This window comes from Miscanthus floridulus, chromosome 10 (assembly GCF_019320115.1).
Source record: "Miscanthus floridulus cultivar M001 chromosome 10, ASM1932011v1, whole genome shotgun sequence".
In the NCBI taxonomy this organism is placed as follows: domain Eukaryota; kingdom Viridiplantae; phylum Streptophyta; class Magnoliopsida; order Poales; family Poaceae; genus Miscanthus; species Miscanthus floridulus.
The window spans coordinates 18485303-18496293 of NC_089589.1; the positions used below are offsets into that span (position 1 = coordinate 18485303).

Sequence of the window (10991 nt, forward strand, 5' to 3'; positions counted from 1 at the left end):
TCGAGCTCTAAAATTTTGATAAAGGGTGTGTCTCCATCCGAGATTGTTCAAAAATTTGAAAATTTTGAATCTCAAAATATTTGAATTTAAAAAATATTTGAGACTTTAAACAACTTTAAATAAAAAAATTATCAACAATAAACTTGTAGATTGGGAACTACAACTTTGGTATTAACCATGTAAAAATTCAAGGTGGGTTGGATATTCTAAATTTTGAATTTCAAAATCTAGAAACATAAAACACATATTAGGACTCTAAACAACTTCAAATAAAAAACATTTCAACTAAAACATTGTCCGGGGCGTGCGGTGGCACTGGTCCGTGGGGCAACGAATTCGGTTGGTGCTGGGCCGTGGTGGTGCGCAACAGAGCCGGCACCGGAGTGGGCTCATGCGGGGCTAGAGCGGCGTGCCAATGGATGGTGCGCGCAGCCGCAATCGCGGCCACTGCAGACGCCTATGAGGGATGGGCCAGAGTAGGGGTGTCGGTTCAAGGGATCAGGGTTTCAAGGGGCTCTATGCATATTTCACCGCCACAGTGGCAATGCCACGTCAGATAAAATGCTCGCATGGCTACTGTGGACCTACGATGTACTGTTTAACAAATTTAAGGACCTAGAAATATAATTTTAAAGTTCGTGGACCTAAGTAGTACCCCTTGACAAGTTCAAGGGTTGCTCATGCATTTAACTAATAATTTAGCTTCTTGGCTGTGTACGAAGATAATACTACAAAGCTATAGCTACTGCCACTAGGCATGATGGCCTAGCATAAAGCGGTCTCACCGTCACATATATATGAATGTGCCCTTCAGTTCAAAAAGATGACTTCATTATATGTGATAGTTACCTCTTTGATCTCAAACTAAATCCAAGTTCAACACCTCACATCAAAAACCTACTTATGGAGCTCCTCATGCAAAGTCCACATACGCATAGCACTTATTTTACACATTTGTCATCACATCATGTAAAAGAGTTAATTTGGAGGTTTTATGCAAAACTCAGCAAGAGTTCTGCTCCCATGGTCCTCCCAAAAAAGTGTGCTCGAATCTTAAAGCAGTCAGATAATTATTTTTATTTAATTTCGTTATTGGTATTATCTAGGCCTCAACCTATCTATGCCCGACCCAGTCCAACCCAGGCCGATGTTTATGGATCTGATGCATCACATCAAGTTGCCGCGCGTGCTGCTCGCTTTTGTTTGTTGAAATCACGCGTGCTGTGCGGCCGGCGGCACCGAGAAAAACCAGGCTGGTCATCCTACCACGCGTTGCTCGCCGCTAATGATAGATAGCTTATTTGTTTGTTCAATATGGATCGGATGCATCTATGTCTCAGAAAAAAAATGCATCTGCATTTCTGGAAAACACTTGTCCCAGTTGTGCCTGCGCCTCACAGCAGCTAGCCGGGAGCTGCTCGCCGCATGCGCCTGGTGTCGCCCCTCACCGGCGGATCCACTATCGCCTCGATCCGCACGGTGAGCGACTGAAACAAACAAGCGCGAGTAGCACGTGGAAATTGAACGGTGAAGATCCACAAACATCTACCTGGACTAGGGCTGGGCTTGGACAGGGCATAGGACCGGACCAAGATTAGACCCGTGGTAACATCAATTAAAATTAATTACTAACTGCTTTAGAGTCGTGCAAACTTTCCAAGAGGACTACTGGACCCAGATTAGACCCGTTTCAAAATTAATTACTAGCTGCTTTAAGACTCGTGCAAACGTTTTTCAAGAGGACTACGGGAGCAAAACTCAGCAAGCAACAGGAACTATAAGTTATTAGGATTCATCCACCTAAATTTCTAAAATGGTATACTAATCATCGTAATACAACCATATATATGGATGACATGAACCAACTAGCACAGGCTACTGGGATATTCCACTGAGAATATCGCCTATCTGGTTTCCGCAGAAGGCACGGCAAGCTGTGTTACTTGGGTAGTTGGGTGCAGGTTCGGTACTCAAGCATTTGGTGCGGTTTAGTGTCAACACAATTATTGCTGGCGAGAAAAGGATCAATTTTGTCCCTTAGTTTGTCTTTTGCCTCTTAAAACTTGCGGTCGAGCTTACTGTCAGGTAATTACACATAGAACAATCCCTGGTCCAGTAAAGCAGGTTATTAGAAAGAGGCACTACGGGCTTCCTTACGCGTGGATGGAGATAATGATAAGGAAATTCAGAAACAAAAACCGCACCACAGGCGGCCTAATAATGTCACAAGCAACCAAACACAGGGCCGGATCCAACGGTTGGCATGGGCCCCCTGAAGGCCCGTATACCCACAGTGCAAGCCCCTGGTGGAGCCTCTCCTTGAGCGCCTGCTCCATTTTTTGGACGTATAGAATTAAGAAGAGAGAGGGAGAGGCTGAAAGCAAAGGTTAAAAAGTTGAAGGCATTCCTTAAGTTTGGGTCTGTGTATGCTCGTGACGACTAAGCATGAGCGAATAACAACTGTTATTACATACACCAAATGTAAATAAAGAGACAAAATAGCCTATAGCTTTATTTCTTCCAAATACAACTAGCTAGAGTAGTCCGGAGATTGATCCGGTTTATTTGGATGCACATAGAACAAGGTCGGCAACTAGTAAGGTTTGTTAGGAAATTATACTACCGCCACGGATGCATGTTTCATGCTTGGCGGAGTTGTTATAAGGAAATTAAACAGTGATCCATCAGATACGTCGACCATCACAGTAGGTTTTAGCTTTGCCAAAACTGACCGATGACTAACCTGGGAGGAATCGATGGGAACCTCCTCCGCGAAGGACGCAGGAGGCTTAGCTTCTGCCTTCTGGAGAAAGGACGCGCGCGGCTCGATCGGCTCGCCAATGTCGTTGAAGAAGGCTTGAAGCAGTGGAAGGATCGGACGAGCTAGCTCGAATTAATAAGATCTTTGGCAGCTGGGTTTCTCTATTGGATCGGACCCAGGACAGGTTCGCCTTCCTCGTCGTTGGTCGCGGAAGTACTCGGGGACGGTTGCACCCAGCTGGCCTGTATGATGCGTATAAATTTCTGAAGAAGCGTGTGTTTGCATGGATGGTGTCACTGCATCCATCGGTGCACGCCTGTTGACAACCAAAATATGTCGGGAGAGTCAAAGACTGGAAAAAAATCAAATACAATCGAAAGGATTAAATTTGAACCAAATACACAAGTTTCACAAAAAACCAGCCTAGGCTGCACAACAGGAAACGGCTGATTTGCTGGGAGCAAAAAAATTTGCCGGGTGCTTTTTATCGGGCACCCGGCAAAGGAATTCTTTGCCGGGTGCCAGGCCTGACGACACCCGGCAAATAAAGGCCTCCGGCAAAGCAGCCTTTGCCGGGTGCCGGGCACTCGGCAAATTCCAGCCGTCTGCAAAAATTGGTCTTTGCCGGGTGCCGGCCACTCGGCAAAATATGGCCGCCGGCAAAGGTGGCCGGCTTGACGGCGGCCAGCGGCCGTCAGCCTTTGCCGGGTGCCACGCCGTTAGGCACCCGACAAAGAATTTTTTAAATTTTTTTTTAAATTTCTTTTTAAATTTCTTTGTCGGGTGCCCCATGACCTGGCACCCGGCAAAGGCTTCAAAAAAAATGGGGTCAAAAAAACAAAAAACAAAAAAAATTTGCCGGGTGCCACCCAGGGCACCCGGCAAAGAAGCCTTTGCCGGGTGCCAGGTCATGGGCCACACGGCAAAGAAATTTAAAAAAAAAATTAAAAAAATTCTTTGCCGGGTGCCGTCGTCACCTGGCACCCGGCAAAGGCGCATGACTAAAAGGCCGGCCCGTCCCAACCCTATTCTATTCCAGCAGACCGACCCCGCGCCTGCGGTCCGCAGCCGCCGCCGCCGCGCCCTCGCGCTCCGCCGCGCCCGCGCCTCGCTGCTCTGCCGCCCCAGTCCCGGCGACCCACGCAGCGCCGGGCACCGGCGGCCCAGTGCCCGCGCGAGCCGCGCCCACGCCCCGGCGGCCGGCCGGCGCTCCAGCCCGGATCCAGCGGCCCCGCGGCCGTGGCCCTGCCCCGACGACCCCGGCGGCGCTCGGCCCGTCCGGCGGCTCGGCCGGTGCTCCTGCCTGGCACCGGCGCCCCAGCCTCGCCGGCCGCGGCGGCCCACGCGGCCCCACCTCGCCGGTCGTCCCCGACGAGGCCGGCTGCCCGTGGTCTGGCCGCCGGGCTCCTCCCGCCGTCGGCCAGCAGTAGAGGAGGGTAGGTGGAAGAAGGGAGGAGGAAGGAAGAAGAAGAAAAAAAAGGGGGAGGAGGAAGAGGAAAAAAGAGAAGGGGAGGAGGAAGAAGAGGAAGAAAGAGAAGGGGGAGGAGAAGAAGGGGAAGGTGCCGACCCGACCGCCCGTTGATCCCCGCGCCGTTCGGACCGGCCGTTGATCCTCGCGCTGCTGCGGTCATCCCGCCGTCGTCGCCGGCCCTCGCTCTTGCCGTTCTTCCCGCCAAGGTAAGCCCTACCCTTATAGTGTTAGTAGTAGTAGTAGTTAGTAGTGTTAGTAGTAGTTAGTTGTAGTGTTAGTTAGTAGTAGTTAGTAGTTTTAGTTGTAGTGTTAGTTGTAGTAGTTAGTAGTGTTAGTTGTAGGGTTAGTAAATAGTAGTAGTTAGTAAGTAGTAGTGGTTAGTAGTAGTAGTTGTTAATAGTTAAGTAGTTCTTACTATTAGCATTGTTAGTAGTTAAGTAGTTGTTAGTAGTAGTTGTAGGGTTAGTAGTAATTGTTGTTGTACTACTTCAATACTTTCATGTGCATGGAAAGAGAACTAAAGTACATGGCTCCTCTTGATATATTGGTGGTTGTTGGCCTTCGTGTCCATGTTTGGTATATATGTGGTTGTTGGCCTTCGTGCCATGTTTGGTATATATGTGGTTGTTGGCCTTCGTGTCATGTTTTTTGCAGGTTTTGGGAACCTCCCCGTGCAGGGGAGGTGCTGCCGAAATTTTGAGTCGACACTAACCATTTTTGCCCTTTTTTGTAGGAGGACCTGTGGGAGGGACTCGGCGACCCCGATCGTCTTCGTCGGCGCTGCGGGTCTTCCTGCACCGCGTCGACTCGCCACTGCACCGACTCTCCACCGCCCCGCTACCCGGACCTCACCGCCACCCTAGGTATAACCCCTCTATCCGTATGTGGTTTTTGGTCGCGTAACCTAGTTAGGTGTCTCCCGTTCGAAAGAGATACGGTCGGAGATATGCGGACCATTGCATATCTGCGACCGTATCTATTTCGGATTGTCCACACTTTTTGGACAGCCCGCGAATGCGTAGTTGAGGTTAGTTTTCATGCTCCGCTCCGGTTCGAGACGGTGTTTCGGCATCACCTCTCCGTTGTTCTCCGGATACACACTCTCCCTTGCAGGACTTGTATCAGGAGAACGGCGGGGAGGTGCTGCCGAAATTCCGTCTCGGAAAGGAGCGGAGCATGGAAACTAACCTCATCTACGCATCCGTGGGTGGGATTAGGACCTATCCTCACCTATTAGAGAGTAGGGACACCGCGTAGATGCAATTGATGGTCACCTGTGGTGATGTTATATATGCTAGAGGATGGAGGACCGTCAGTGGATGTACACGGGCCAGACAAGTCAGGGTGATGCCAGCTATGAATGGATGCAGAAGACCGATCGTTTCTTGAATCGTGCATTTGGCAAGGCCACAAAATTCCCAAAAATGGCTTTATGTCCCTGCAACAAGTGTGGTAACAGGAGAATGCTAGACAAGGAACTCATGGGTACACATCTGCACAAGAATGGGTTTACGCCGAACTACACCCGGTGGGTCCACCATGGTGAAGCCGATCGTATGAGAGAGGAGGTGGTGAGACAACACGTCGAGGCTTTCGATGCTAATGCTGGGGTAGCAGACATGGTAGATGACGTTCACCAAGCACAGTTTGCTGAAGGACATGAGGAGGCGGAGATGCAGGCAGCCGTAGATGCGTTCAAGTACATGATGGACTCAGCACAGAAACCCCTTCACGCTCATTCTGAGGTCTCCCAGCTGGATGCCATAAGTCGCTTGATGGGGTTGAAGTCCGATTTAAACTGGAGTCGAGAAGGCTTCGATAAGGTGTTGGCCGTGGTTGGCACCCTGCTTCCAAAAAACCACGTGTTGCCGAAGACCATGTACGAGGCACACAAGCTCCTTAAAGCACTAAAGATGCCATATGAGCAGATACATGCTTGTCCGAACGGGTGTGTCCTATTTCGGGAAGAACTCAAGGAGGCAAAGTACTGTCCGAAGTGTAAAGCCTCCAGGTTCCTAGAGGTAGAGTCTGGTGACGGTGGTGGCCAGAAGACCCAGCTTAAGATACCCGCCTGAGTCCTACGGCACCTTCCCTTCGTGCCGAGGATTCAAAGGCTATTCATGATCGAGGAAACCGCGAAACAGATGACGTGGCACAAGAATGGCAAACGCTACCATCCTGACAAGATGGTGCATCCATCTGATGGTGAAGCATGGACCAGCTTTAATGACAAGCATCGTTTGAAATCCAATGAGGCTCGTAATGTACGTGTCGCGCTGGCAACAGATGGGTTCAATCCTTATGGCATGATGTCTGCCCCTTACACATGTTGGCCCGTGTTTGTTATCCCCCTCAATCTCCCCCCTAGCGTCGCCTTTCAATGACATAACGTGATCTTGACGTTGATAATTCCCGGGCACCCAGGGAGTAAGATGGGTGTGTTCATGGAGCCTGTGATTGATGAGTTGATCAAAGCTTGGAATGAAGGGGTATGGACATACGACCGAGCTACAAAGGAAAGCTTCAAAATGTACGTCTAGTACCAGTACTCCATGCATGACTTCCTGGTGTATGGGTTATTCAGCGCCTGGTGTGTTCACGGGAAGTTCCCGTGCCCAATATGCCAGGAAGCTGTGAGGTTCATTTGGTTGAAGAAGGGTGGTAAGTATTCGTCGTTCGATCAACATCGTCAATTCCTAGATTCCAACCATCCATTCCGACAGGACACCAAGAACTTCAGGAAAGGTGTCGCAGTCACGGACCCTAGACCGCACTTGAAGACTGGTGCCGAGGTTCATGCTCAGATAGATGCTCTCTTGCCCAATGAAGAAGGTGGTTTTGTGGGATATGGTGAGCAACACATGTGGACTCATAAGTCCGGCTTGACGAGGCTCCCCTATTTCGATGACCTTCTACTGCCCCATAACATTGATGTAATGCACACTGAAAAGAATATCGCTGAGGCACTTTGGGCAACACTCATGGACACTGACAAGTCTAAGGACAACCCTAAGGCTAGAGTGGACCTGGCGACGTTGTGCGATAGACCACAGCAAGTGATGCGGCCTCCTACAAACGGCAAGAACTGGAAAAGGCCTAAGGCCGATTTCATCTTGAAACCTGAACAAAGGAGGGAAGAACTACGATGGATCAAGGCATTAATGTTCCCTGATGGGTATGCAGCGAACCTGAGCAGGGGAGTGAACTTAGGCACTATGTGAGTCAACGGCATGAAGAGTCATGACTACCACGTATGGATTGAGCGGCTTCTTCCGGTGATGGTACGAGGCTACGTTCCTGAGCATCTCTAGCTAGTGTTGGCAGAGTTGAGCTATTTCTTCCGCCAGCTTTGTGCCAAGGAGCTATCTCGGACCGTGGTTGCAAACTTGGAGAAAGTGGCACCTGAGTTGCTTTGTAAGTTGGAGAAGATCTTTCCACCCGGCTTCTTCTTGTCGATGCAGCATTTGATTGTGCACCTCCCGTATGAGGCACGTATGGGGGGGCCCGTGCAGGCCCGTTGGTGCTACCCAATCGAGAGATGTCTGAAGGTCGTTTGCAAAAAATGTAGAAATAAAGCCAAAATTGAGGCTTCCATTGCATAGGCTTCCATTCTGGAGGAGGTGACAAACTTCACACAGCTATACTACACGGAGAACCTTCCTAGCGTGCATAATCCACTCCCTCGCTACAATGTTGACAAGAATGAATCCAACCTTAGCCTTTTCCAAGGGCAACTCGGCAGGTCAAGTGGATCGACCAATAAGAGGTTGGAAAATGAAGAGTGGCGCATGATCATGCTATATGTGTTCCACAACCTACCCGAGGTGAAGTCGTTCATTGAGTAAGTTCTCAAAGAACTTGTTTAAATACGCTGTCACTATTCTGCATCCAACTGATTCTTTCTCGTTTGCACAGGGAATTTATTCGTGTATCCTGGCATCAACCAAGGGATCCTACCCCATGGCAAACCGACACCCTTCTTTCACGAGGTCCGAGAGCAGGGAGGCCCGATTTCATTTCTTGGTTCAAAACAAAGGTATTGTCCAATTTACCTCGTACCTAGTTCGAGATTCCGAGTTTCGCGTACTTAGTCCGGCAATCTTTCCTTCTTGCGCTTGCAGGCCCAAACCGATGCAACTATGAGTAAGGAGTTGAGACAGGTTGCAAATGGCTTCGACAGTAAGGTGAAAGCTTATTCAGGTTATGATGTGAATGGATATCGCTTTCACACAAGAAGCTATGAGCGAGCTCGGCCCCATCGAAAAACCACAAACAACGGAGTTTGTACTCCCGGCACTGATGGCCTCGAGTATCATGGCATAATTGAAGATATCTATGAACTTGAATTTTATGGTTCGAAACCTCTTCGTCTCGTCATGTTCAAATGCCACTGGTTCAATCCTCAACTAACGAAACGGAGCCCTAATATTGGTCAAGTCGAGATTCGACACGATTCCATCTATCAAGGAAAAGATGTCTTTATTGTGGCGGATCAGGCCGTGCAGGTTTATTATTTGTCATACGCATGCCAAGGCAACAAGGCTCTTCAGGGTTGGTCTATTGTGCACCAGGTATCGCCACATGGTAGACTAGCTGTCCCAAACGATGAAGATTACAACTTCAACCCAAACACATATGATGGAGAGTTCTATCAAGAAGATGGGCTACAAGGGAGGTTGGTGATAGACTTAACCGATGCGATTGGAATGGAAGTAGACAATGAAAGGGTTGATGACGAGGAAGAAGGAGATGAGGTGCAAAATGCCAAGGACATAGAAATGCTTGAGCGATTACATTTAGATGATGACGATGAAGGCAACATTGAACCTTCGGACAGTCTTGTTTATTTGGACAATTTTGATAGTGATGACGAGACATATGATCCAGATAATCCCAATAATGATGATTACTTCTAATACATGTAATACTATGTTATTTTGTAATCGTGTTTTGTTTATTTACTTAGCATCTATTTCTAATACATGTAATGATGTCTTGTTTGTTTCTTTTTAATTGTAGGTGATTGAACAAAGATGGCGGGCGGCAGTGGGCCAAGGAACGTGAACTCGAGGTACCAGAGAGCACGTCAGGACGTAGATGCCAGAGAGAACGCATCGGACGGGAGGAGGCAGAGGGCCAGGAGCAGTGGCAGCAGGAGGGGCCGTCTTCCTCTAGTCAGGCCGCGTGACGTGCCGGAGGAGCACCGTACCACGGACTCCTCGGAGGACGAGCAGGTTCTGGCGACGGACGAGGTTCGGGCGACGGACAGCGAGGGAGAGGCACAGGAGGGCGGCGAGGCCGGAAGTAGTTCCACTGCCTCTGCTGCGGCTAGCCCCTACTTGCGAGGTCCCTCAAAACTCCCTAGGCCTCCGCTTCCTCCCCTACGCCCAGTGATCCGCCCCCAGGGGGACAGGTAACTAACTTTAGATTTAATCACAGCTACTTCATATAACCTGTTGAAAATTGTCAGAGAAACTAATAATGTTTGTTAATGACTTGTGCAGGCACTGGGAGGTTGTGTCGCCTGGTGACTCACGCAACCCCAACCACATCTTGGGGCTTCTGTGCAGGCACTATTACCCCGGCATTGTCACGCACAAGGGGACTGTGGGGCCGGCCAAATCGTGGGACCACTACAAATCTGCCCCCCGACGTAGATTATGAAGACAAGCAGGAGCGGGTCAGGAGAGAGTTCTGGGTAAGTCTCGTTCGCACAACTTTGATCAATACATCGCATTCATTTGACACTTTTTGACATAATGAATTGATACATTGTGTCTGTCTGCAGACTTTTTTCACGTTGAAGAGGGACAGAAGGAGAGGGCGGAGAAGAACTTGGTGAAAAGTGCCAGGAAACGCATCAGCGACATGCACTACGAGGAGCGCCTCACTTGCATCATCAAGTACTACGCCACGCGACTTGGTCAGAAAGTCAGCAAGACACAGGCAAGACAGATGCCTCTGACCCGGGAACAGTACATTGAGGTAAATGAAGAAGAATAATACTAATTCGTTTTGAGATTAAGTAGCTTTCATTTGGTCGTCTTACATCTCAAATTCTTTATGACATGTAGATGATTCCATGGTGGTGCGAGTCCTTTGCCGACTGCTGGGAGATGATCGTGGACAGGTGGTTCACAGAGGGTTATATCCAGGAACACGAAGCCCACCGGGAGCGGGCTTTGCAGGCGACAGGCCCCACACACCACCAAGGCAGCCGCAGCCTCGGTGCGTACAAGCAAGCTTGGGTACGTGAATTCATTTTTAGTATTCTGACGCTCCATTCTGCATGTTACTTCTAATCATCTTGTTGTCTTTCTCGCAGTCGGCGTCGCATGGTGGCCAGCCTTTGTCCACGTTCATGGCGTATGGACTGGCCCGCAAGGGAAAGGCGACTTCCGCTGTCACCTTCAGCCCGGATGACCCACCCGAGTCGTACAGCAACCCGAGCGCCCACACCCGCATCAGCTCCTATGCGTCGGACGCAAGGTCGGTCCAGGGGCCAGACTGGGATCCGAGCACCGACGACATTGATGGCACGACTGTCATGAGGATCGGACAGGTCAAGAAGCATGGGCGGTACTGGCTTGGCGATGGCACCCTCGAGTCCGGCTCTGTTCCCTCCCTCTCCCTGATCCGAGCAAGTACCCCGAGCGGAGGCCCGGCCATACGCCAACGGCCGTCCCCTTCACAGCAGCGGGTCGACGCACTCTAGGTTAGTCCAGTTTAACTCTTCGTACATTGATCTTTACATAACTT

General features: G+C 49.7%; 1 protein-coding gene and 1 long non-coding RNA gene across 2 annotated transcripts; both read left to right on the top strand.

Annotated features, from left to right (window-relative positions):
- The first annotated feature begins 3758 nt into the window (after positions 1-3758).
- On the top strand, positions 3759-4343 carry LOC136488109 (uncharacterized). Its single transcript, XM_066485142.1, has one exon. The coding sequence runs from the start codon at positions 3759-3761 to the stop codon at positions 4341-4343; it is 585 nt and encodes a 194-aa protein (XP_066341239.1).
- A 4644-nt stretch (positions 4344-8987) lies between these two features.
- On the top strand, positions 8988-9859 carry LOC136486319 (uncharacterized). The gene is made up of 3 exons (XR_010766772.1): positions 8988-9153; positions 9252-9645; positions 9737-9859. It is a non-coding gene; the product is annotated as an uncharacterized lncRNA (long non-coding RNA).
- Positions 9860-10991: the final 1132 nt, after the last annotated feature.

Excerpts from the sequence above, each read along its gene's own strand:
- LOC136488109 (XM_066485142.1), top strand. The coding sequence starts at position 3,759 with ATGACTAAAAGGCCGGCCCGTCCCAACCCTATTCTATTCCAGCAGACC.